Genomic DNA, 27,407 nt, shown 5'->3' on the forward strand with positions numbered 1-27,407 from the left:
AGACTGTTGTTTTTTAATGCATAAAGGTTTAAAAAAAAAACCCTCTATTCACATGGCCTATTGGCATGATTCCTATGATGAGGGATTGGAAAGGATGTCCTTGCACCCATGCTCCTTCCTCATGCCCTCAATCAAATACAACAATGGGTGCGTGTGTGGGGAGATGGGGTGGGGAGAGGGTTAAGTACTCAGTGTTACAGCATCACTGAGAGGACGCTAAATAATAAAAAAACACTTTTTTCCTCTTGCCCAAGACAGTCAGGATTCTGGTTTGAAAATGACAGAAGCTGAGTTCCAACTAGTTTAAAGGACATTTATCGGTTTATGTGACTGGGGAATCAGGAGGGCTAAGTGTAGATACAGCAAGATCTAGGAGTTCAGACAAGATCATGGAGCTCAGACTCCCTCTCCCGCATTAGTCTTGCTTCTTTTTATGGTTAACTTCACTCTGAAGACAAGCTCTGCCCAGAAGTTAAGGTGACCACTCTCGGCCAGTCAGAAGATGCAGTCTTCCTGCTGGTGGGAAAGTCTCAGAGGTGATTGGTCGGACTTGAACTCATCACCGTGTCTGAGATATTGGGGTCCTCTGATTGGCCAGCCTGGGTCACAAGCCCACAGTGTGGTGTGGTGTGGTGGCAGTGCCATGACTGATGCTTCTCCAGGACCACGTGGAGTAGGACACAACAGCTCTCCCGAAGGACGGAAGACGAGCAAACTACAGGATGTATCCACTCACCCACCACCTGCCCTTCTAGTCTTTACCTACACGAACTCAGTCTGTATATGGTTGTAATTATAGTACAGATAACTGTGTACAAGGCACTCAAGATCATAACATCATAAACATCGTACATGGCTTCGTAGTTTTCATTTTAATCAGTGTGTAACTGTCCATGAAGGGAGACACCAGGTAATTGAAGCTATGGGTTTGGATGAGATCACCTAGGGAAGATGGTAGAGAGTAGCAGAGGGTCACGAGAAAGTCCTGGGAAAGACAAACATGTAAGCGGTTGACAAAGTCGAGTAGAGCCCCTGAGAGACGTAGAAAAATAGGGAAACTAGAAACCAGAGGAGGAGGAAGTGTCTAAAAGGAAGGATGGAGAATAAAAAATAGCTGGAGAATGTAAACTTCAGAAAATGCTTCTAAAGTGGGGTGACATGGACATTAAGTCAGAGCAGTGTCAGAAGAGGTGACTCGTCCCAGGTCCTACAGCCAGAAAGGTTCAGAACTGGCAACAGAACTCAGGTGTTCTGGACCTTTTTTGTCACCGACTGTCTGCAACCACGGATAGAGCTGAGGTGGACAGTTGTGCTGCGGAGACAGGACAAGGAGCCAAGTCCTGGTAGCCTAATTAGGAGGATTTAGATTGGATACTGAAAAATACTTACAAGGTTATAAAGGGCTGAAATGACGCTTGATGAATTGTGGCTTATTTTTAGGGACCACTTGAACGCAGGGGAGCCGCAAGGCACTGACGGGGGGATCCAGAGACAACAGGCCAAACGGCGTCTGCTGGGGTCTCTCAGGCCGGCAGTAGTTTTCTTCTGCTATTAGCCATCGGGTTCTTTCTTCCTTGCTGAGATTGCTTCACCTTACCGTCCCATTGGATGCCAAGGAAACAAAATACCCGAAGCCATTTTTTTTTTTTTTTTTTTTTTTTTTTTGTCCTTGCTCACATGGACAGGAAAATGCGAAATCCAGGGACTAGCACAAGATGACGTGTCTTGGATGTGAGTGGTATGAAGGTGACGCTGGGGCTCTGTGATGATACGGAGGCGGGGGCTGCGGAGGTGAGAAGGCAGGGAGGGGACGAGGGCCGGGCCCAGCGCGGGAAGAGGGGAGGGCAGCGGCCCCATCACAGGTTCACCATCAGCCAGTCCAGCAGCTGCAGCCGCGTGACGTTGCCCGCCGCCTCGTGCAGCTGTCGTTCCTTCTCATAGCGCAGCACCGACTGCAGAACCTCACCTACGCTGCGCCCTTTTTCCATGGCGGCTGCCGAGAGCTGAAGTAGCTGAGGGAGGGAAGGAAAGCAGTGGTGAGCGGCCGAGCATCCCACCGAGGGCGGGGAAGGGCTGCCGAGGCGAGGGCAAAAGAGCCCCTGCGGCGGGGGGGCCTCGAGGGGGACGCTGAGGAGATGTCCGTAACCGGGCCGCTCGCTGGCCTGTCTGACAGAAGAAAGGTGGTTACATCGCCCTTAATTTAAGTAACATCCCCCTGTCCGTGATACGGAAAATGTGATTTCCCACTAAGACTAAAAACCTCCTGCTCCCAGTGGGTGTTTGGTCAATGGTCTTCTTGCCTTCTCAGGATTCTAAAGTTCTCAAGTTCACTGTAGCATCATAAAACGGGCTCCATCATTGTCCCAAGACTGACAAGGGCAGGAGAGAAAGAGACATAGGACAAATGTGGGTGCTGCTTTCCCTGCCCCATAGACCAGACAACACTGGGATGTTAGAGCAGGAAGGTGACTCAAAGATCCATTCAACCCCCACGAAAACGCTGCCCGGAGAGGTGAAGACTGTCAGTAATACAATGCTAGAAATTAGCGGAGGTAATACTCATACCCAGGTCTCTTCCCAAGCTTAAAATGAGAAACCATGAGCCAAAGCAAGTATTCTAATGTGAGCACAGTCCATTGCTATCCCACCCGGAATCCTCGCAGCAACAAAGGAATCAAAGTTTATATTTTGTGCATTCCGCACCTGACTGCGTGAGAAAGTCAAAGGGCAAATGAACAGGCCAAAAATCAGGAACTGTTTCGGGGGAAATTCCGTGCAGACTGAAGTATTGCGTTGGCCAAAAAGTTCGTTCGGGGTTTCCCATCACATCTTCGGCTACACCCAAATGAACTTTTTGGCCAACCCAATAATGAGGATACTCCTGAAACAAATGGAAAGACAGAGTCTCCGCAAAGAGGAGATATAAAGAAGACCCAAATGGAAATTTTGGAACTAAACAATAATACAAAATCCCAAATGAAAACTAAATGGACGGAGATGAGAGAGGAAACCCAGTCAACTTGAAGAAAGAGCAATAGAAATGTGTCGCACTGAACAGGGTAAGAGACTGATTCAACCTCTTTCAAAAAGACTGAGAAAATAAACAATTCCAAAAGGTTTTACATCTATGTCATTAGAATCCCAGAAGGAGAGGAGAAAGAGGGGAGTACAGAAAACATACTTAGTGAAAGCTTCCCCTATTTGCCAACAGACATAACTGACACATTCAAGAAGCGTAGTGAAGCTGAAACAACATGAACCCAAAGAAATTCACTTCAAGACCCGCTGCAATCAAATTGCTGAAAACTGAAGAAAAAGAAAAAAAAAATCTAAAAGCCGTCAGAGAAAAATGGCACATTTTGTGAAAGGGAACAATTCGAACGACAGCAGGTTTCTCGTCAGAAACCATAGAGGACAGAGGAGGTGAAACAGCACTTTTTAAGCACTAAAAGAAAAGAACTATCAAACCAGAATTCTATGTCCAGCAAACATATACTTCAGGAATGAAGGTCAAATAAAGAAAAATTCGTATTAAATTAAGAGAATTCATTGCCAGAAAATGCACTCTTGTTGTTCGGGCAAAAGGAAAATGGTATCAGAAGGAAACTGGGAACATAAGGAGTGAACAAAGAACAAAAGAGAGTGTCAAAATCTCAGGATAAACGATAAACGATTCGCCTCCATTCTTTAAAACGTGCTTTACGGTTGAAAGCAAAAATAACATTGCCTAAGGATTTTTGCAACTAAATACATAAAATAACTGCAACCTAAGGCAGAAGAGTAAAGGGACCTATATGGTAGGAAGATTTCTACATTCCAATTTAAGTGGTAACTATTGACTCTAGTTAGACTCTGAAAAGTTAGGTATGTTATTGTGATCCCCAGAGAAACCACTAAAAAACTACACAAAGAGATGCAGACGAAAACACGATAGATTAAAATGGACAACTAAAAACTGTTTAAATAATCCAAAAGAAGGCAACAAAAGGAAAAACAGGAAAAGCAGAGAGAATAAACATAACTAACATTAAAATAATAGGCCTAAATCCAAGCATATCAATAATTAGGCTAACTGTAAATGGTCTAAACACACCAACTGCTGTCAGAATAGATTTAAAAAAATGACCCTACTTACGTTGCCTATGGAAAATGGTAACGTGAACCACCTTATGGTAAGTATACTTTCTTAAGGAACTGTCAAACTCTTTTCCAAAGTGGCTGTACCATTTTGTGATATAGGTAAGTTAAAAGTAAAATTACGGCAAAAGACGTACCATGAAAACACCAATCAAAAGAGAGCTTGAACCTCAACATTTGTGGTGATTCTGTTGGTATAAAGGGGGAAGAATTCAAAAGGGCCAGATGTCCATTTGTCTTTTCGACAAAGGTGCTGAAGACAACAGCATACCCACACGCAGAAGTGTGAATCTAGAATCTAGACACCTACCTCATATTATACATGAAAATGAGCTCAAAATGGGTCACAGACCTAAATATTAGAGCTGAAATTATTATTTAGAAGAAAAGAAACAAGAGAATCTTCATGACCCTGGTTATTAGGTCAGGGTTTCGCAATCTGGCTCTACTGACCTTATGACCAGGTAATTCTTTGCTGAGGGGCTGTTCTGTGCACTGTAGGATGTTTATAGCATCCCTGGCCTCTCCCCACTAGACTGCCCCTTCCCAGTTGTGACAAGAAAATACGTCTCCAGGCACTACCAAATGTCCCTTGGGGGCAAAACTGCCTCCAGTTGAGAACCACTGAGTTAAGCAAAGATTTATCAGATATGACATCAAAAGCACAAGCAATGAAAGCAAAAAGTGATAAATTAGATGTCATCATTAAAAACTTTTGCTTTTTGAAGCACTCCATTAAGTAAAAAGACAAGATACATACTGAGAGAAAATATTTGCAAATCATACATATCTGACAAAGGACTTGTATCCAGAATACATAAAGAATTCTTGTAACTTTATATTCTTGCAACCCAGTCAAAATATAGGCAAAAGATTTACACAGACAACTCATCAAAGAATATATATGAATGGCTAATGAACACATAAAAAAGATGTTCAACATCTTTAGTCATTTTAATGTATGTATGTCAAATTAAATCCACACTCAGAAACCACTATAACAGCTATAATTTAAAAAAAAAAAGAATAATGAGAAACTGAAATCAACAAAAAATTGCTGGTAGGAACGTAAAATGGTACAGCCACTTTGGAAAACAGTTTGACAGCTTCTTAAGAAAGTACACTTACCGTAAGATGCAGCAGTTACACTCCTTGTCACCCAAGAGAAATGAAAACGTTATGTCCACACAGAGATGTGCATGTGAACGTGTGCAGAAGCGTTATTCATAATAGCCAACTAGTGGGAACAACCCAAATGTCTGTTAACTGGTGAGTGGGTAGAGAAAACATAGAAAATATTCAGCAATAAAAGAAATGAACTACTGACATATACTGCAGTATGGATACACCTCAAAAACGTTATGCTAGGTGTACAGAGGCAGATGTAAAAGGCTGCACAGTTTATGACTCCATTATGTAAAATGTCGGAGAGGCAAATCTGTAATGCTAGAAAGCAGGTTGATGGTTGCCTGCAGCTGGGGGTGAAACAGAAATAGCGCCTAGAAAATTTCTGAGACAGAGAAATAAGGAGTCTCTAGTCCTTATCAGATATTAAACCATATTATAGAATTACAGTAATTAAATCAATATGCTATGAAAATAGTATTAAACTAGTAAGAATAGACAAATGATTCAATGGAATAGAAGGCTTTGAAAAAAAAACAAAGATAGCTATCTGAGCTAGTGGGAAGCAGCTGCATCGCACGGGGAGATCAGTTTGGTGCTTTGTGACCACCTAGAGGGATGGGATAGGGAGAGTGGGAGGGAGACGCAAGAGGGAGGGGATATGGGGATATACATATATGTATAGCTAATTCACTTTGTTATACAGCAGAAACTAATACAACATTGTGAAGCAATTATACTCCAATAAAGATGTTAAAAAAAAAAAAGACAGCTATCTGGAAAAAAAAATAAGAGATTGCATCCCTACATCACACCTTATGTGAAAACAAATTCAACATGGATCAAAGTTTTAAACATTTTTTTAAAAAATCATAAAGATACTAGAAGAAAAACATGGGGAAGTCTTGTTAATATTTTGTGGTAGAGAATGTTTTCCAAAATACGACACAAAATCTAGGAAAAATAAAAGATAAACTGTCATATTTGACTACATAAACATTTTCAAAATTCTGTATGGCAAAAACAACAAAAAACACCAATCAAAAGTCAAATGATAAAAATATCACAAAGGCTAATTTCCTTGTATATAAAAAACCTCTCAGAGATAAAGAAAAAAAGACCAACAACCCAACAGAAAAATGGGCAGAGGGCATGAACAAGTAATTCATCCATGAAAAAGGACTGAAAAATGGCTCTTAAACATATGAAATGGTATTCACCCTCGTTCCTAATAAGATATGTGAAAAGTAAGGCGACACTTGGCAAAGGTCAAAAGTCTGGAATGGACTGTTGGTTAAACTGTGGCAAGTAGACACTGTCATATTGTTGGTGCAAGCTCTATAAAAGGCATTGGGGAATACATATCCAATCTACAAGCACATGTTCAGATACATTTGAATCTGTGCATACAGCATTGCTTATAGCAGCAAAATACTGGTAACTGAAATGTCCATCCATAGAAGAGTGGTTACATACAGCACCTGCATACAGTAAATATGCAGCCATTAGAAAAGAATGTGGCAACTCTATATGTTGCAGAAGAGAATATATACACATAGATAAAAGACTACCATTTGTGACTTAAAGAAAGATAAGTATGTAAAAGTATTAACTTGTACATGCATAGGCATTTCTGGAAGGATAAACAAGAAATTGATCAGAATGGTTTTCTCCAGGGAGGGCAATGGGATGGGAGATAAAGATGAGAAAAAGCCCTTAATTTTAAGTGTGCATCTTTTTTTGTGCCTTTGGATTTTGAACTATGCACATATACTTATTCAAAAATGGATGCAAATTTGTTTAAAGGAATTGGGCTCATGGGCATCCCAGTGTTACCAGGTTCAATCACCTGCATCGCATGAAAATGTTTGCATATGTTAATTAAATCTCTTTCCAAAAACAAATTGTGACTCATTTTTAGGTAGTTTCTTTGATGTATACTTCGTCCAGCTGTTCTTAAACATATACTGACGCTCAGAGCAAATCCACTCAGTTGAAGTTGGACATGCTGCTGCTCAACCCTTCCGCTCTTCAAGGAAAGAGATGACAGTCTTTACTTTGGGCAAAGATGTGCGTGTGTGTAGAACAAGGAGGCCTGCAAGTCTACTGTCCCCATTTTAGAGAATTCTATCACAGACATTCTAATTCAAAATAACCTAAAATCAGAATGTGTTATGTATGATGGGGATGACTTAAAAGATGGTGTCAGAACAAAGCCCGTTTCACACTGTACACGTGAAAGCTAGGCTTTTTAGATTTTTTGCATCAGTCTACAGCTTTTGTGAATACAGGCCCATCCGCTAATTACTACGTGCCAAAACACTTGTCTGTTGTACAGATTGGAAAAACTGTAAAGAGACAGAACTTGCCGAGGACTCTTAGGGATAAACCTAAGGTTGGATCTCCACGTTCTGTCCTTTAGCCCAAGTGGAACATATGCACACAAATCACCTGGGGATTTTGCTAAAGTGAAGACTCTGATTCAGTAGGTCAGGAGTGGAGCCTGAGATTCTGCACTTGTACTGAGCTCCCAGGCGATGCCAATGCTGTCGGTCCACAGACCGCACGAGTAGCAAGTCTACAGATGACACAGTTTCTCGCTTAGGCTGAGTGTGGCCTATTCTGTATGCTACACAGTTCTGTGTCTTCCCGGTCATCAGATAAACCAAGTAACCCAGTTACGAGGGTTACTAATACCCCATATTAAACAGAGAAAGCCTCTTTCTCCACATCCTCTGGTTTCTAAGAAGATGAATGCTTTTTATAAATAATCCCAGCCTCTCGTGCCACCTTCTACTACTTAAAATGCCATTGTTCTACTTTTCTCAATTGAGGGAAAATAATAAAAAATCCTGAGTGTGTGTGTGTGTGCGTGCGTGCTGTGGAGATGGCCTCTCTTAATTCTCCCACACTAGCATGAAACGGCAACTACATAAACAAAAGCTTTCTGGACCCCAAATTTCCCTTCAGTGAGCAGTTCCAAGGCCTAACCTGGGAGAAGAAAGGAGTTAGAAGGCACACTTACCTTTACCAGTAAGAACAGTAATAAGCTGATTTTCCATCTGCCTTATTCTTTGGTCTTACTTCTCAACTGACTCAGAACCCACGGTGAGGGGAAGAGGGATGTTATTTATTGAATCCCTTCAAATCCCCAACACTTCCTAGACCACCAGCTAAGAGAGGAATGACAGGCTTGAAAAGGCCATCAGTCCACCCTTCACCCCCCCGCCTCCCCGGCCCAGCAGCACATCCCCAGGATGGGATGCTTCCCAGCAGCTCCTTCTCGTTCTTTGGGCAAAGCTGTCATGCAGAATTCAACCTGAGCCCAGACCTTAATCTGATTCTTTCACCAAGTCTCTTGCAGGTTCCTTATTTGTGCACTCCCATCAATATACGCAGAAAAAAAAAGAGGAAAAAAAATGATTTATCTCCCTTTTACCCTTTGATACGCCTCCTAGTGGGCAAAATTGAATTTTAATTTACCCATTATCTCTACCATGAGGCATGAGCTTCAAATTTTTACTGTCCCCATTCTACCCTTCTCGTGGCTCTCTTTCCATTCAGAAAGAAAAAAAGAACTTAAAACCCTAATTAACCCCTAAAAAATCTTCCCAAATTCCCGATTCTACTTCCTTACCTTCTCCTGGATTCCTTCATCATAACCAGCAAAGTACAACACGGGGACATTGAGCTCAGAGGCGGCCACCCATTGAAGAACGGCTTGGAGTTGCTTGTTCTGAACCGTATCGGCTAGGTTGTGACTGCTGACAATCACTTTGGGTGCTGCAGACCCTTCGGGGAGCGGTGCTGATATGCCTCTCAATTCGTTGTAGATAGCTTCATAAGCATTCTTCAGGAGGATCTCTGCTGCCCCTGTGCCCTTGGTCGGCAAACACTCATGTAGACTATCTGGGGAGGATGAAGTTGGCCTGTTGGTGTCCCCAGACTTATTACTTTCTACTTCTGCCAATGGAGAGTCACAGGACTTGGCAATAATGAGACACAACTTCATCACTGAGTCCATCAGATGTTCTACCATTTGCTTGTTCATGTGGTCATCTAGCTGGTTAGCAACCTTCTTGGTCAGCCCAGCAAAAGTACCTCCAGCCTCATCGCCTTCATTTAGTTTGATGGGAGAAGGACTTACAGGTCTTTCACACTGGGGACTGTCTTCTTCCTTAGTCGGCTTGGGTTCAGAGCTACGGTCGCTCTTGAAAATGGTCTCACCGAGTAAGTTCCGGATGAAGTTGAAGAAAACGCTCATTAGATCCTTCTTTTCTGCTGCTTCTTGGTCAACCCCCATATGAGGAGACCTAAGGCCGGACTCATCAGAAACTGCAGGGGACTTGCTGTTGGCCTGCAAGTTGGTGCCACCAGCAGCTTTAAGGAGACTCTGTGCATCCATGCTTCCCCCCTGGGCCAGGTGGTACTGAATCAGAAGTAAGGCGGATACGATCAGGTCCCTGGCCCAGGACTCAGAGTCATGCATAAAATTCTCCAGTTTCTCTGGGTGATGCGTAGAGGGACTGAGGTTGCTAGGATCGAGAGGAACTCCCGAGGGAGAGTCTGGCGCAGGTTTATGCTGTTTGTTGGAAGCTGCAAGCGGTGCACACTGGAGGTCTGGGGATTTTCCTTCTTTCTGCTGGTTTTTATGCCACAGGGACAGGCCCTCTTGGATGATGTGCTCCCCCAGAGTTTCAACACAAGTCTTCTCCTTCTCGGGTTTGGGTGCAGGAGAGCCTATTTTTTCCCTCAATTTACCTTCAGATTTCATGGATGCAAAGCTGACGTTTCGGTTTTTAGGGTCACTCGTTCCTTTCACGGACATGAGGGAATAACTCTCAGACTTGTCCTTGGTTTCCCTGACAGTCTCAGGAGGTTTCTTGGCAAATATCACTGAGTAGAGTTTACTCAGCATGGCATCCATGATATCTGTGGCCTTCTGGCTTCCATGAACGAAGAGACTTCTTTTCACGGCCGAGACAAAGTCCGTATCAGTCATGAGGGCCCCTGTGACGTCGTGGAGGTTCTTCATGAAGGAGTCGATGAGATCTGAGACCACCTCTTCCGCGTGCTTGATCAGGACCTTCTTTAGCAGGATGGTGGCAATGGTCGTGTCCTTCACTTGGATCTTCAGTGTCTTCATGATGGAGACCATCATATCAGACACCACACTGTTAGCATAGGTGATGATCCCTTGACTGACAGAAGCTGTGAAGTCATTGGGCTTTTCCTGCTCTCTCAACATCTCTCCCTCTGCGGGTAAGGACCTTCTGCCCTCTGTGGCATCACTTGCGTTACAAGATTCAAACACTTCCTTATAGAAGAAAGACTTCTTAGAAGAAGGCTTGTCGTCTGGACCCCTGCTTTCCTTGGTGCTGTCCTTGATCTTCAAAGCACTTTTGTATTTTAAATTCACGGGGCTCTGTGATGTTCCTGAGGCTCTGTCAGAGGAGCCAGGAGCCTTATCCGAGGTGGAGTTTCTGGAACAGGCAGAGACAGTCTCGTTCACCAGCTCTGATGCCACCTTGCTCAGGCTTTTTTTGGGTGCGGGCTTATCCCCCACGTACACTGACTGATGGATGCATTTGCTCTCAGAGCCGTCAATCCTCTCGTTGATCTCCTTGCGGGCCATGGCTATGACGAGATTTGTGAGGCGATTGGCGTAGAAGGAAACTTCGTCTACTGAGCTCCTGTTACCAGCGTGGGCACTGGGGCCCTGACAAGGGTTCTCTCTGTGACTCATCTCAAAATGCAATCTCCCTGGACTGCCCTTGCTGGTGGTGTTATAATAGTCCACACAGAAACTTTTGTGTGGGTCTCCTGAGTGGACCATTTCCCCACCTAATGATGCTTCTCCAGGCTTGAATCTAACATCTTGGAACTCTGCTGTGCTTTTCTCCAGGTCTCTGCGGAGCCAGCTGAGCACCCTGATGGGATCATGTGAGTCTTCCTGAAAAACAGACAAGGATTCATCCAACTACAACAACGCAAAGATATGGGATATTCAGGACAACCTCAAAGAGCAGTTACAAAAATGGTCGCCTCTCTCAAGTCTTAACTGCTCCGTCAGCCCCATAGATGTAACTGACATTTATTGAGTGCTTACTAGGTATCAGGCACTGCTGCAAGTATTTTAGGCCTGTTATCTCATTTAATATTATTCTGGCAGTAAACTTAAATGCTAGCTCTCTTATTACCCACATTTTACAGAAGAGGAAATTGAAGAACTGAGAGATTTAAGTCAGTTTCTTACCTCAGGTTATACAGCTATAATCATTGACGGAGGAGGAATTCCAACCCAGGCAGTGACTCCAGGGCCCATGCTCTTGGCCACTGCACTATACTGACTCCAAAAACAACTGTCCTTAAGATATGACTGTCAGGGCTCCCCCAGTGGCTCAGTGGTTAAGGATCCACCTGCCAAAGCAGGGGACATGGATTTGATCCCTGGTCCAGGAAGATCCCACATGCCGAGAAGCAACAAAGCCCGTGCGCCACAACTCCAGAGCCTGCGCTCTCGAGCCCGTGAGCCACAACGACTGAGCCCGTGTGCCACAACTACTGAGGCCCACGCACTTAGAGCCCATGCTCCGCAACAAGATAGCCACTACAGGCTTCCCTGGTGGTGCAGTGGTTAAGAATCCGCCTGCCAACGCAGGGGACATGGGTTCGAGCCCTGGTCTGGGAAGATCCCACATGCCGTGGAGCAACTAAGCCCGTGTGCCACAGCTACTGAGCCTGAGCTCTAGAGCCCGCGTGCCACAACTACTGAGCCCGCGTGCCACAACTACTGAAGCCCGTGCGCCTAGAGCCCGTGCTCCGCAACAAGAGAAGCCACTGCAATGAGAAGCCCGGGCACCGCAATGAAAAGTGGCCCCACTTGCTGCAACTAGAGAAATCCCGCACACAGCAATGAAGATGCAACGCATCCAAAAATAAATAAATAAATAAATAAATTTTTAAAATACTTTAAAAAAAGAGAGAGCAGCCACCGCAATGAGAAGCCCGTGCACCGCAACCAAGAGTGGCCCCACTTGCTGCAACTAGAGAAAGCCCGTGCGCAGCAACGAAGACCCAACGCAGCCCAAAAAATAAATTAAATAAATAAATTTATATATAAAAAAAGATCTGACTGTCAGCAGCTACAGAGGTAGCATTTGAGCTGAATCAGAGATTTCATGTATTGCTACTAATTGTTATTTTTTTATGGTTGATCTGTTTTGTTTAGGTCTCTTTATTCCAGCATAGTTTTCAAAAAATTAGAAAAGTCAAGGACAGTTGTGCCCAATTCATCGCTTTACTGGGCTACACAAGCACAATCTGATATGTTCAATGGCTTCCAGTGGACTCTTTGACGTGACTTAAGTTAAAAATCTGATTTGTAATTGAGGACTTAGTATCTGTGGACAATTTATTAGTTTTGAGTGAATGCAGATTCTTCGGTGGACATTAGCTGTGATAAGCACATGGACATATTTATATGTTCACCTACTGTAATCTACAATCTTCACTTGAACATAGGCTAAGGTAAGAATGTATGTAAAAGTATCCTACTTACCATCAAATGTAAGGGATCGTTGTAATAACGAGTTATATCTATCTGGCGATGACCACAGGTACTGCCCATCTTTAAAGCATAATTTGCTATTTTAACTACCAAGTATCATAGAATTGCTGGCTACTATTTGTTCAATACTTAGGTCTACTACCAGGCACTGTGCTTAGTGCTCTATGCGTGTTATTTTATTTAATTCTCATACATACCCTGTAAGGTGGGTATCCCTCTACCAGTTTCACAGGTGGAAAAGAGGCTTAGAGAAGTTAAATACTGACTAACATCTCACAGCTACTACACGATGGGGGCTAGGATTCAAATCTAGTTTGGACTCTAAAATTGGCACTCTCCACCCCTACAGTATTCTGTTATGTTTGGATGACTTGGGAAGAAGAGAAAAGCAGCTGGACCTCTACAGGCTGGTTTAAGTTGCTTGTGGGCTACCGAGCTTGGTTCAGAGTCCTCCTAAATGGTTCTGCTAATTTGAATAATAGCTACTATAAGGAAATTTGTGCTCTAGTAGAAAACTATGCATAATCTATAGCATACCTTTCCACATTTTCTGATTCTGATTCTCTCAGAGCTATTTGATAACTCTGTAAACTGTAGATAACTGATAGCAATGCAATATAATTCTTGTCTACACACATGTTAATTCTGACCAGGGAAGAATTACTTACTGTCTCTCCCACTGTGGAAAAGGTCAGTTTTGCTTCCGTTTGCACATTCACTTCAATATTCCTGATCTATATATGTCTCTTTCCTTTGATTCTCCTTTGAACTGCACCAGCTCCTCATTAATGAGTTAAATAAAATCTTTCACGATTTATTTTTATATTCATAGGAGAGTCATTATTTCACCTTTCTCTGAAAATGATCTTTTAACAGTTTTGGAAGTCTCTGCCAGATGTCCAGCAGCTTTGCCTAACAGAGGTAAACGTCATCATGAGGATGGTGTACCAGGTGCGTCTTTCCTTAGGCCCCCAGAGGTGAATCCAAAGGGCAACAGAACTTTGCAGACGTTCTGTTTTTTAGTTTTAATTTTCCTCTCTACGAATTTTGGTTTTGGTTTTCATTTTGGTTCTTCCATGGCCAATAATCACCAGTGGCAGCAATGCTTGAGAATGTGGTTTTATTGTATCACCATTTGGTGATTTCTTTAATGGATTAATGGTTTATAGAGATCTATTCTCTGTTGGTGACAGACAACAGAAAATCTATTTTGCTAGTATTTTTTGCCTGCCTTAAGCTCAAATCAGTTTGGAATTTTGTGCCTAGTTGGAAGGAGAAGGGTTCTTTAACCTCCGGACAGGTGAGTTTGGGGTTTCTATGTTTACCTTTGACACATGACTAAAAGTTTTTTTTTTCCATTGACATATAGTTGACATATAACATTACATGAGTTTCAGGTGTACAACACCTGTAATCATTCGATATCTGTATACGTATTGTGAGATGATCATCTCACAACAAGTCAAACGTCCACCATCACCACACATAGTTCAAAAATTTTTTTCTTGTGCTGAGCTCTTTTAAGATCTACTCTTTTAGCAACTTTCAAAGATACAAAATACATACTACAGTATTATTAACCATAGTCACCATGCTGTACATTATACCCCCAGGATTTATTTATTTTATAACTGGAAATTTGTACCCTTTGACCTCCTTCACCCATTTTGCCCACCCACCTCTGGCAATCACCAATCTGTTCTCTGCACCTATGAGTTTATGTGTCCTTTTTTTTTTTTAGAGCCCACATATAAGTGAGATCATATGGTATTTGTCTTTCTCTGTCTTACTTATTTCACATAGCAGCTATTGTCACAAATGGCAAGGTTTCCTTCTTCTCATATTCCACTGTATATATGAACCACATTTTCTTTATTCATTGCCCGTCAATGGACACTTGGGTTGTTGTCCATGTCTTGGCTGTTGTTAATAATGCTGCAATGAACACAGAGGTGCAGATATCTCTTCGAGATGGTGACTTTGTTTCCTTTAGATATATACCAGGAAGTGGAATTGCTGGATATGGTAGTTACTATTATTTTTAAATAATTTCCTCATATGATTGTAAGATTAAATGAGATAATGTGCGCAAAATAATCTGTACCCTTGAAATGGAATGTATCAGACAGGTAGTACTCCTTAAACATGTCAAGTGAAGATTAGACTTCAGAAGGGTAAGAGAAGAGGAGGAGAAGTCAAGACGCTTGATCGTAGGGTAATGTGGTGAAACACGGTTAACCAACTGTGGAGTACTAGGGAATATAACTTGCCTACGTGTATGGGAAGTAGTGCTCTGGGTGAAAACAGAAGTGCTGGAAGAGAGCATGGCTAGGGGTGTGTCCTGCAATTCATTCCCATCAGCCTGGGTGGGAGGTGTGAAGAGACTACTGAGTTTCCATATGAATCTTTTAAAAAATTATTTTTCTGAACCAAAGGTCAGTAACGAGGGTGAACTTCTAAAAGGACAAAATTTAGTTTTAAGAAGAAGCTGTAGGAAAGAGAGCTGCCTGTATGCATGTCTGAGAAAGGGACAGAGAAAAGGTGGTGGAGTCAGAGCAAAGACTTCCAAGAAATGGAAAACTCAGTGGGTTCCAGTGTACAAACTATTCACCAGGGGGACCAACCTGATAGCCCACTTTGCGGAGGTGATTTAGGGGAGATGAATGATGTGTATCATAAACTATAATAAAACAATTCAATATGTATATAGTGTCTGTGTGTAACGTCATTTAGAGAGGGCATTTGATGAGCAGCCTTCTTTGCAGTGACTCAGGGACTCAGGCTCTGCTTTTGCATGGTTTCACCCTCCCTTAGGGACTCAGAATCTTTCCTTTGAGCCAGTGTATGGGAAACACCAGAGACTGTGGAGGATTGAATGAGAAACTTTTGTTGTCCAGGCCTGGAAGTGACAAACATCACTTCTACCCATATTCCATTTGTCTTTGCCTTTTTTTTTTTTTTTTTTGTGGTACGCGGGCCTCTCACTGTTGTGGCCCCTCCCGTTGCAGAGCACAGGCTCCGGACGCGCAGGCTCAGCGGCCACAGCTCACGGGCCCAGCTGCTCCGCGGCATGTGGGATCTTCCCGGACCGGGGCACGAACCCGTGTCCCCTGCATCGGCAGGCGGACTCTCAACCACTGTGCCACCAGGGAAGCCCTGTCTTTGCCTTTTGAAATTGTGATTATGATGTACCCCAGTGTGGGTCTTTTGATTTCATCCTATTGGGAGGTCACTGAACTTCTGGATGTTTATATTCACATCTTTCATTAGATTTGGGAAGTTTCCAGCCATTATTTCTCCAAATATTCTCTCTGTCCCTTTTTTTCTGTCTTCTCCTACTGGGACTCCCATGCTGCATGTTTGTTCTCTTGATGGTGTCCCACAGAGCCCTTTGGCTCTGTTTCTTTTCTTCAATCCTTTTTTTCTTTCTGTTCCTTAGACTTGATCATTTCCATTGTCCTATCTTCAATTTTGCTCATTCTTTCTTCTGCCTGCTTAAATCTGCCTTTGAATCCCTCTAGTGATATTTTCATTTCAGTTATTGTACTTTTCAGCTCCAGAATTTCTTTTAGTTTATCTTTAGGTTTTCTATCTCTTTATGGATATTTCCACTTTGTTCATACATCATTTTCTTGATTTTCTCCACATCTTTCCCTTGGTTCTTTGAGCATCTTTAGGACAGTCGTTTTAAAGTCCTTGTCTAGTAGATCTGCCACTGGGTCTTCTTCAGAGACAGATTCTGTTGATTTCTTTCTTTCCTTTGAATGGGCCATACTTTCCTGTTTCTTTGTATGGCTTGTGAATTTTTTTTGGTTAAAAACCGGACATTTGGGCTTCCCTGGTGGCACAGTGGTTGAGCGTCCGCCTGCCGATGCAGGGAACACGGGTTCGTGCCCCGGTCCGGGAGGATCCCATGTGCTGCGGAGCGGCTGGGCCCGTGAGCCATGGCCGCTGAGCCTGCGCGTCCGGAGCCTGTGCTCTGCAACAGGAGGGGCCGTGACGGTGAGAGGCCTGTGTACCGCAAAAAAAAAAAAAAAACTGGACATTTGAATCTACTGGATGAAAGTTTAGAATTGAGGCTCTAAGCTGTTTATCAGTGTTTGAATCATTATGTGTCTGCCATTCAGAAAAGCATTAAGTGTAAGTAATAATGTCTTCCTACCTCCACATGGTATTAACAAGTTAATATTATAACGTTTCTTGAGCAAAAGAATCTCTATTCTGACTGGAAAAAGTATTCTTATAGAGCCTAACTCAGAAATATTTTAGGAGTCTAAGTTCACATAGTTGGGTAAATTTTTGGTAAATAAGATTAGTTTAATAACTTTGGTTTAATAAAAACAGCTACATCTTTTCTGATTTACCAGAGTTAGGTATAACATTAAGTATGCGTTTTTATTTTATGTTGATGTGCTCTTCATAAACTTATACAGGTTATGCAGATCCAATCAGCTAGTATTACTTGTACTTAATGTTTAAGATCATGAAAAATATAAATGTGTTTAATCAAATTGAATATTTATCCTGACCAACTTTGTTTCAACAGTTATTATGTTTTATAGTATGTCAGCTTGATGATAAAGTTCCAACATCTTTATGTAACTTAAAACACTGGACTGGTATTAAATTGAGCTAATTAATGGATATTCACTGGATACTTAGATCATTTCTAAGTAAGATAGAACAGTGAAACACTAATAGCTAAGCATAATTTATATGCTTTTGCTTTCTATTTTTATTACTATAGAGAGGTTAAATCTTTGGGTCTGTTAATGAATGTGTTTGTTTTTGCCACTTAGATTGTATAAGGGATGTGTATGTCTGTAGAGAGTCGTCCTGTCTGGTCCATAAGCTCTGTTAGTCTGCACTTCAGCTGCTATGTGACAGTTCACCATTGTAAACCTGCTCTCTCCCAGGTTTCTTTGTGAAATAGATTGGAAAGTACTTAGGTTAAAAATTATGATTAATGTAAGTGGCTGAGACTCTATTTAGGAACAATAGTTTCACAGGAATCCAACAGAATGCATTCCTATTTTTCTAGGGACTGCAGGTGAAACCTGGTGGAGAGAGTTTCTTAGTTTTGACTCCCTGCTCTCAGGACAGCAAACAATGGAGGCCTTTAAAAGCCAATTTGGAACTTCCCTGGTGGTCCAGTGGTTAAGAATCCACCTTCCAATGCAGGGGACGTGGGTTCGATCCCTGGTTGGGGAACTAAGATCCCACATGCCACGGGGCAACTAAGCTCTCGCACCACAACTGCTGAGCCCACCTGCCGTAAACTATAGAGCCCATGGCTCTGGAGCCGCATGCTGCAACTAGAGAGAAGCCTGTGCACCGCAGTGAAGATCCTGCGTGCTGCAACTAAGACCCGGCGCAGGCAAAACTAAAATAAAATAAAAGATCCTGTTAAAGGCCAATCTGTGACTCCTTATAAAAAGTTCCAGTAAAGCAAACTTAAGGCTTATCTGGTTGCTACAAGTATATAAATAATCAGACCAAATCTGACGAGACTAGCCTTATTTTGTGATCAAAATTTATCTTATTTTGAGATTTTTTCAATAAAAATGGAGGTAAGTGTAGGAAAAACATTTGTGCTTCAATAGAAAACTATGCACTATCTATAGTCCATAGTCTGTAGACTGAGCATTGCATATAGCCGTCCACATAACCTGATTCTGATTCTGTGTGAGCTACTTTGCAACTCTGTAGGCTGCAGATAATTGATAGCAATGCAAAATAATTCAACGTGTCTACAAACATGTAACTTCTGTCCAGTGGAGGTTTAGCTGTGGAAGAGGCCAGTTTTGCCTTGATTTGCACATTCGTTTCAACATTCCTGATCTGTAAGTATACCTTTTAAAAAAATTCTCCTTTGCCCTGGCTGTAACACGTCTCACCAATTTCCTCATTAATTAGTTGAAAAAATCTTTACCATGCATTCATTTTTGTATCTAATTAAGAGTCTCGATTTTGCCTTTTGAAAATTATTCCTTAATGTTACCTACTTTTACAGATGGGCACACTATTTGCAAATAGGCCTGCTTCCAAAATTAGGCTGTAACATGTACAGTCTTATTATAATGCAGACGTAGATTTTACTTTTCAATCCTTTTCACAGAACATTAAGGAAAAACAACCCTCTAGCACAGCAGCGAGCTTCGTGATGGAGTCTGAAGAGCTGTGTTAGCTTGGTGGGCTTTAGCTTTTCAATTGTCTCTATTTACGTTTTTTAAACTAAAATGTGTGCACCCTATGTGCATGACTCCACTCAATCCAGAAGAATTTTGCAGAAGTAGCTGATGAAGTCAGAGTGACTGGCGGAAAGACTAACCCTGTTTCTTTTTCTGTTGATGGAGTTGACAATCAAACACCCATCTCCTCCAAACCTTTTGCCCTCTTGCATCCTTTAACTTTCTTATAGACTAGCATCTTGAACAGTTGGGGAAGGTGGATGCCCCATTATTTCTGAGTCTTTCTTAATTAAGAACAGGGAAAATTTTCATGGCCCTGAAGGAGAATATGAAAAGGGTTAAGGGGTTTAATTTTCTCTCCTCAGCCGTCTTCTGCTTCAGTAGCTTAGTGTTAAGTCAACACATACACCTCCCGTCCTATTCTTCACCTCTAACTCAATTAAACATACTTTATAAAATGTTCCCTATCTCCCACTTCTAAATGATCTGTTCTGTAAACACCCAGAGCAATTGCTGTCCAGAAAATCCATTTGGCAAACTACCACGAACTTCTTATAATTGGTGTCTACTAGTTATTTAGAGCACATGCGTATTTTTTATTTTCCCAAATGAATGATATGGTCTACGAGGACAGAAACTTTAATTCTTTACTACATCCGCTAGAGTGCTTCTCACTTATTGAAAAATTGAGAAATTTTTGTTAATTTAATATTGAAACTCATTTTTTTGTTGTTTTTCTAAAGAAAAGGGCAGAAGTAAACAAAAGATCTAGTGGAAGCAGTTTTGGTTAGCACTCATTCTACATTAATTGGATATCTAGTATCTGTATGTCCGAATGTCTTAATGTAGATTTGTTAGTGTTTTCTTTCTTAGGCTATATAAGGCAGACCAAATAGACTGTGGACAAACAGAATATGGACCATGTAACATTACATGCAAGTAGATGTGTGACAAATGTTAGTACTAAGGATGAGGATTACCATGGGGATTCCATTAGATTGTGAGATCCGTAAAGGGAGAGAATTCTAATTTATTTTTCTATCTATCTCTGACCCTAAAACTCAGCACAGTGTCTGTGCCAGTTATTCATCGTTGTCTCTCAACTCCAGGTCCACCCTTTTTTGTCTTGCTTTGTGACTCTGGAACTGGACTCTCTAAACACTTCTCCTTTGGCAGCTGGCTTTGTTGACATAGGGCACTGGAGGGGCACTATGTGGTCATCACAGGTGGGAGGCGTTTCCCTTCTGTCCCCCCTGTACCCTCTGGCAAGTGTCTTCAGCACCACTGGGATGCAGGTGGCTGTCCTGTTGCAGCTCACTCTCTCCAAGGAGATCTGAAGCAGCCTTGGTTGAGGGCGAGGGAGCTTTCGTGAGCCTTAGTTTCTTCCTTGTTTACTCTTCCAGCCTAGGGGTAGTAGCTGCCTTCTGCGTTTGCTGCTTCTGGAACTCTTTGAGTCTTCTTTCACAGCTTTTAGTAGTTAACTTAGTTAAATACTTTTCACTGAACAGGTTTTTAATATTCAGTTACTGGTGCGGTTTCCATCTTCTGACAGGACTCTGACTTACGGTGCCTGATACTAAGTTGAATGATGTAGGCAGAATGACAATATCACTTGTTCTAAAGGAGTTCATTTTTCCCCCAATAACTTCATCTTCAAGAATAAGAGGTGGTGGTGGAGAGAATAAAGCTACTCTTAATGGCACAGATTCCTGACTCAGTATTTATGAGGCGGCTCACACTTACCATTTTCCAGTCCTGGGGTAGGTCATCTCCGGGGGAATAGACATCAACTTTGCAAACTCCAGTTTGGCTTTGTAACCAGTCAACCCTATCCGACATCTGCAAGAAGAAAAAAAAATGAGAATGGGTCATCAAAAGGGCTAGTTATACGGAAGGAGAAATAAGGTAAAAGGCTGAGATGTGGAAAACAGGTCTCCACAGAGACCTGTCCCAAGAGCTACTCCACACCCACTTAACTCTGGACCTTTTCATCCTCAGCTCCCAACTGCAGGAAGATTTCTTAAGCATATGTATCTCTAGTGCAGAGGCCAGAGGCTGGTGTATTCTAGAGGTGCTTGATATAGATTTGCTCATGAATGAACCTAAGCAGACGTGTCCTGCTCTCTGTGTCCTGGCTTGACAGACCTTCCAGATCTTGGATTTTCAGTACAGGCTCAAAGCTCAATGTGATCAGAGTAGAATTAATTTACTTGTCCCTCTCTGTTCTTGCCTCCACCAACTTTTTACAGTAATGTAGGCTTCACTGTAATTAATTCCTAGAGCACTAACTTACTTATATTAGCAGCAAGTCTAGTATCTCTTCCTTAAGATTAAGGGCTTCCTTAATCCCTCTTCCAATTAGCCAGGGGTCCTCGAGGAATTCTCATTCTCCAAGGTTCCACCAAGTATCTGAATGCCAGGAGAAGGGAGACGTCATATGCACCATCCAAAGGGCCCTGGAGGCAGTGATGTCCTTTCGCTGACGTTGATTTTTTCATAAGCTTCCCGACTCTTTGCTCTGTTCCCTAACCTCTGTAATGGCACCGCCATCTACCTGGTCTTCCAGAAAGCTGAAATTTATTGTACATGTGTTCTTCCCTCCCGAGCCTCCTCTAGCTACTATTTCTCTCTTCTCTCATTTGTAGTCATTTTTCTTGGAAGAATTGCTTATACTCGCTGCTCTCACTGCCTCATCTCACAAGTGAGCATCATGGTCCCTAATCCACTTACTCCTTGGCCTTTGGCCTTAGTCTCATCCACTTTCTGCAGCACCACATCTTTGCTAGTTCTTGGAAACAGGACTAGTTGTCATATTTGCCCACTGATCATCTACAAGTATGGGCAGCTTCTCTCTGCCCTCTTTTTCCATGACAGAATGCCATTACCAGGCTTCCACACTGAAGTTTCCCTTCTTGTGTTATAAATGTTGCTTAGAGCTATACTTCTTAATAAGCAACATGGGATAAGATGGCCAATTTTTCCTCCCCAATGCCTCACAAACATCTTTGTGAAACAGGCATATATATTTATATTTTAATTCCAACAAATATACTGGTTTAAAATTCTGTTATAATAAAGTCCAAAAGCTTACCCTAATTTTTTTAACAATGAAATTGTGTTGTAAAAATAATTGCTTGAAATAAATGGAGCATTATTAGCGGTTGAATATCTGGTTAATTGGAAATATTTGCTTTAAAGGACTTTAGATCGTGGTGGGCTATACATCTCCCCCACAGATGAAACCAACACAACTCAAACACAGATTACACATGATTTAAACTTAATTGTAAGTGGATTTATTCTTTTTGTTATACGTAACATTATGGGTAATTACTAAAAAGAAAATATAAGATCTTTCAAGAGCCACCTGTTCTTTGCTCCCAAAAGAATGCGTTCCTGTTTTCACACCCCACTAACTTAGATTACTGAGCTGGGGAAACTGCTTTCTTTTCTCTTCCTAACACTGCAATACAGTAGATTCCTTGAATAAGCAATGGGTTTTCCACCCTGATTAGACCTTAGAATCGCCCTGTTTAAAAATACTGAAACTTAGGATCAACTGTTTAAAAATACTGTATCTGAGAGACCAATCCCCATAGAATCTTATTTCAGTGGTTTTAGGCTGTGGCAATGTAGGCACTGAATTTCTTAAAAGCTCTCTGGGTGATTCTAATGTACATCTAGAATTGAGAACCCCTGGGCCTGGGCTTATATGGAGAGATCCTCTCCGCAGTAGACTTGCAAGCTCCGGAAAGATAATTATTCTTTTCTTTAAAAATTTTCTCTGAGATTTCCTAACCTTCTTGGTACCTTATTTTAATTTTTTTAAAAACCCTAACAAGGAAGCTTTTAATGTCAATGAAGTTAAACCCTGTATTGTTTCTCAGCAGCTCACTATTTTGTGTATATATTCGAACCCTTGAACCATTACCATGCATAAGGAAGGGAGGGCACTGTTCTTTGGCCAAAGAATCAGAAGACTTGGAAACAGGCTGTCCTGGACTGTTGACAGTGCAGGTCTTTTAATCTCCCGTTTACATTTCATCTTAATGAGTTACTTCTAATAGAAAATGACAAAATCAATAGGATCTACTGACCTTAGATTATATAGCACAATTAAAAAGCAAGGATGGAAATGAAGTACAGAAAGGAAGGAAGTTGTGTGATCACTTACTCTTACTGAGGACAGGTTCTGAGCTATGAGGAAAGCTCTGGATTAATTTCTTGTTGTCTTCACTATTCCTAAGTTTATCCACTCCTCCTGCCATGAAATATAAGGAACCTGCAGTGGAAAGACACAAATAAAAATGGCTGATTTTACATATGAACTTTATTGCTCTTATTACCAAATAATGATTTTGACCTATGATTTTTCACATGGGGTACCTAAGTGATGAGCACAAAATGACATTCACATTCAAATTCCAGGTCTCATTCTTGGTGCAGTCTGATGGTTCCTACGTGACAACAGAGGTTTCATCATCTGGCCAATAATTTCTGAAATGACTACTGTTATTCTCCACCTTCAAATCATTGGTAGACAGACTAATTTAACAACGAGGGCGCTGAAAGTTTTTAGCCTAATCTCAAACCTGGCTTAAATAGGAAGTCAGAAGATAAGTAGCTAGAATGGAGAAGAAGTGCCCTGAGTTCGTGAATCTCAAAACACTTTTGGACTTCCCTGGCAGTTCAGTGGTTAAGACTCCGCGCTTCCAGCATTTCCACTGCAGGGGGCGCAGGTTAGAGCCCTGGTTGGGAAACTAAGGATCCCGCATGCTGCATGGCAGCAGCCAAAAAGATAAAACAAAAAATCAAAACACTTTGTAGGCACTCCTTTGAGGACTCGGGAGAAATATACATCCTCATGTTACAAAGGGAATTCATAATTAACTTCAAAACCAGCTTCCAGATCAATTATTTTCCTTCTAATTGCCTGCTGAAAGAATGACTATACGAATACAGCCTATTTCTAATTCTAGATGGCTCAATTTTTCTTTCTTAAGGTGGAGAATCTGAGAAAAAAAGAAATGACTTGCTCAAATGTGCTAGGCTGGTTAAGACCTGCATGAAGCTTGACTCTTTTGGGGGATATGTTCACCCCAGGGACTTATCGAAGGTGTAAATATTTATCCAATGATTTACTAATAGACCTCCTATCCCAATAAAACAAATAAATCGATATGCCAAAAGCACTCTTGTACTTCTTTCACACCTGCTAGTTATATAGAGTCAGCAAACACTTCCACTCACATATGTCCTGAGGTTTTTATTCTATTTTCTATAGCTTCTGTATGTTGGTCTGCATCCATGAAGTTTGTTTTAGACTTTAAATTCCCTAAATTGTCCTGGATAATAGTGTATATAAAGAGGTACTCAAATACCTTTGGATGATAGTGATATTCAGACTCCTGAATCTGTATACCTGTCTCATAACGAAATGGAAAAGAGAGCAGAGTCTAGAGACTAATGGAGCCAAGGAGTGGATTCATCCATTTCTTAACCTCAAAGTTGGTGAATAATATCCTGGAGTTAGGGTGGAAAATAAAAGACGCAAAGGATGCTTTGTGTTATCTATTAAATTTGATGAGGAAAGAAGGCTAACTATATACAATGTGAAGATAAATGGACCTTAGGAACCATTTATTGTAACATACTCATTTTAAAAATTAGGAAATTGAGGCCCATAAAGGGAATATTAAAACCAATGGATAAGGCTTCCCTGGTGGCGCAGTGGTTAAGAATCCGCCTGCCAATGCAGGGGACACGGGTTCGATCTCTGGTCTGGGAAGATCCCACATGCGGCGGAGCAACTAAGCCCGTGCGCCACAACTACTGAGCCTGTGCTCTAGAGCCCGCAAGCCGCAACTACTGAGCCCGCGTGCCACAACTACTGAAGAGCCTGTGCTCTGCAACAAGAAGCCACCCCAATGAGAAGCCCGTGCACTGCAACAAAGAGTAGCCCCCGCTCGCCGCAACTAGAGAAAGCCCGTGCGCAGCAACGAGGACCCAACACAGCCAAAAATACATAAATAAATAAATTTAAAAAAAACCACAATGGATATATTCATTGAAATATTTACAGCTCTGCAGGTTAACATTCCGGAAGCGAAGAATTTTTTCTATGGCCAATAGAGGGACCCTGTGGACAATGGAAGGACTGACCTAAAATGTTCCTTAAAAATGCCAATGTGATTATTACCTCAGAGATAACTGAGGAGTGCCTGTCATGAATCAGGAGTGCACAACAATACAGGGGCTTGGTTATGGTGCTGTATCCCAGACCACAGCTCCCTCTCGAGACATGTTTCCTGTATTCATCATAAGGATGAGCTCTTGTTTACTCAAGGTTCCTAAGCTCACAGAAAAACTCAAATTTACAGGCAGCATAAATGAAGCTTTTGCAGGGTTGATACATATCTGATCAAGTTTTGAAATTTATTCGACTAGTTTTGTTTTGTTTTTTTTTCCCAGCCCACCCCTCGACTAGTTTTTATTACTAGTTTAAAAAAGGAAGAATATATTCTATTACATCCATTCTCTTTTTCTCTCTCACTCCCTTTCTCTAAGTGCCTGGCGTATAGTAGACACTCAATAAATTTGGTTGTTGATGAAATCAGTTTCATGCGATTTTGTTTAAATGAGGATTAGAAAAGTGTGTGTGTGTGTGTGTGTGTATCTTTTTCTCAGTGGTACCACTCACTGTTCAGCTTTCCTGTGGTTCTCCTATAGTTTCACTTTCCCTTAGTAATAACCTCTTCCTCCATTGCCCTGTTAGTACAGACATTTTCTCCACAGAGCTACATATATCGTGCCTTCCCCCAGTTCTCTGTTGTCTAGCCACCGAGTCAGAACTAACAGTGAGAGGATGGAAGTGGATGAGAATTGGGGCTCTGAGCTATACCAGTCTGACTTTGCTATTAGAGCACTGGGAACGACAATAACAACAACAAAAACAAAAACAACAACTCTTGGAACAGCCACACATGAATAGGAAAAGTCAGCACACAGTCAAGCTTCCAGTCACATCATGAAATTGGAAAGCAGACAGTAAGACACCCTCATGTACCCAAAAGTATGGCCAAGGAGATCTGATCAATCTGTAACAAAATTAAAACTTCAACAGCAAAGATGGTACATTCAGCTATTATGGTACTGAGGGAGAGGCTCATTTATTTCCAGAAGATTCTGATGTGAAACTAAAATTGACCGGGCAAAGAGGGAGGCGAGGTTGAACATTAAAAGTTAGCCCAGCACTTATCACTGAATTCTCCCTTTTAACCACAGAGGATCAGAAAATGGGCTGTTTTCTCAGTCCAGTGGGATTTCCTACCTCTGTAGAGCTGGAATAGTGAACCACAGAAGACTCCAGAATATACTTTTAAAGTCAATGAAGTTGCTGGGATGTTCGTGCTCAGCTCAAGATCTTGTTTCCTCCCCTCAGCCTTCCGTGTACCTCCCCCTTGTTGGGAATGGAGAGTGACATCAGAATCACAACTGGTGATATCACTGTCTCCATGGCAACAGTGCTGAGGCTGCCAGAAACTGAGTGATCAAAGGCCAAGGGGAGGGGTGAAGATACATTCCAAGGCTCGGATGCTTAGTTTGGAAGGACTGGCCTTGCTTTCTCCAGATTAATTTTCTCATTTAAGTGTCTAATTTTGGTAGGGGATATGGGAGGCGGAAGTTATGCCAATGGATTCCATTTAAAAGAACAAAGAAAGTATTACACATGAACAAATCCAGATGGGTGCAGAGAATAAGAAATTAAGGAATTGAGGGTCTACTAAATTTTTTTATGCAAAGCCCATGGAATCACTTCATTTTGTGGGGTCCAGCCTGGACTCTTCTTGACTATAAGCATCTTAACTTTTATATAAAAAAAAAATTCTGAGATATTTTGCCTAAACTGACCATCTCTGGGTGATAATAAATCTTAGATGGTCAGATGCAGTAGCACTAATCCATCCTCTGCAATTCTCGACCTGAGGAACCATACTGAGATTGATCAGACCAAGAGCGTTTGGTTGGCCATTTCTAGGCTTGAGGAGACTTTATTAGCAGTACACTCTCTTTGGAATGTTACCTTAGGTACTCTTAATGACTCTCTGAACACCGCTACAGGATAAAGATTACAATTGTTAATGAATTCAAAAACGACTTACTGGTTTACAAGCTTCCTTCAACAAGGTTATTTATCTACTGATAATCTTTTATATTGTTTCAGTTTCTTCATCTTTAAAATAAAGAAATTGAGTTTGCTGATCTCTTAAGATCCCCTCCAGCTCTAACATTCTGTGATTTTGACACTTGTGTGCGATGTGAACAGAACACACGTACACTCATACAGCGCTTTGCAGCGGACAAAGCGCCTTCACGTCCATGTC

General features: G+C 41.7%; 1 protein-coding gene across 1 annotated transcript; it reads right to left on the reverse strand.

Annotated features, from left to right (window-relative positions):
• Positions 1-336: 336 nt before the first annotated feature.
• On the reverse strand, positions 337-26,457 carry AKAP3 (A-kinase anchoring protein 3). Its single transcript, XM_027093364.1, has 5 exons — positions 26,354-26,457; positions 23,198-23,305; positions 20,767-20,862; positions 8,900-11,215; positions 337-2,012 (listed from the first exon to the last, which is right to left on the reverse strand). The coding sequence occupies exons 3-5, from the start codon at positions 20,860-20,862 to the stop codon at positions 1,857-1,859; spliced, it is 2,568 nt and encodes an 855-aa protein (XP_026949165.1). The 5' UTR covers positions 23,198-23,305; positions 26,354-26,457; the 3' UTR covers positions 337-1,856.
• Positions 26,458-27,407: the final 950 nt, after the last annotated feature.

This window comes from Aethalodelphis obliquidens, unplaced genomic scaffold (assembly GCF_003676395.1).
Source record: "Aethalodelphis obliquidens isolate GAN/ISIS:26980383/991018 unplaced genomic scaffold, ASM367639v1 scaffold83, whole genome shotgun sequence".
NCBI lineage: Eukaryota > Metazoa > Chordata > Mammalia > Artiodactyla > Delphinidae > Aethalodelphis > Aethalodelphis obliquidens.

What these genes read in the sequence shown, in the direction of transcription:
- AKAP3 (XM_027093364.1), bottom strand. Translation starts at nt 20,862, where the DNA reads ATGTCGGATAGGGTTGACTGGTTACAAAGCCAAACTGGAGTTTGCAAA. An exon ending in TACCCCAGGACTGGAAAATG is followed by an intron (nt 11,216 to 20,766) that starts GTAAGTGTGAGC and finishes TCTGTTTTTCAG; the next exon opens with GAAGACTCACATGATCCCAT. An exon ending in ATGAAGGAATCCAGGAGAAG is followed by an intron (nt 2,013 to 8,899) that starts GTAAGGAAGTAG and finishes TCCCTCCCTCAG; the next exon opens with CTACTTCAGCTCTCGGCAGC.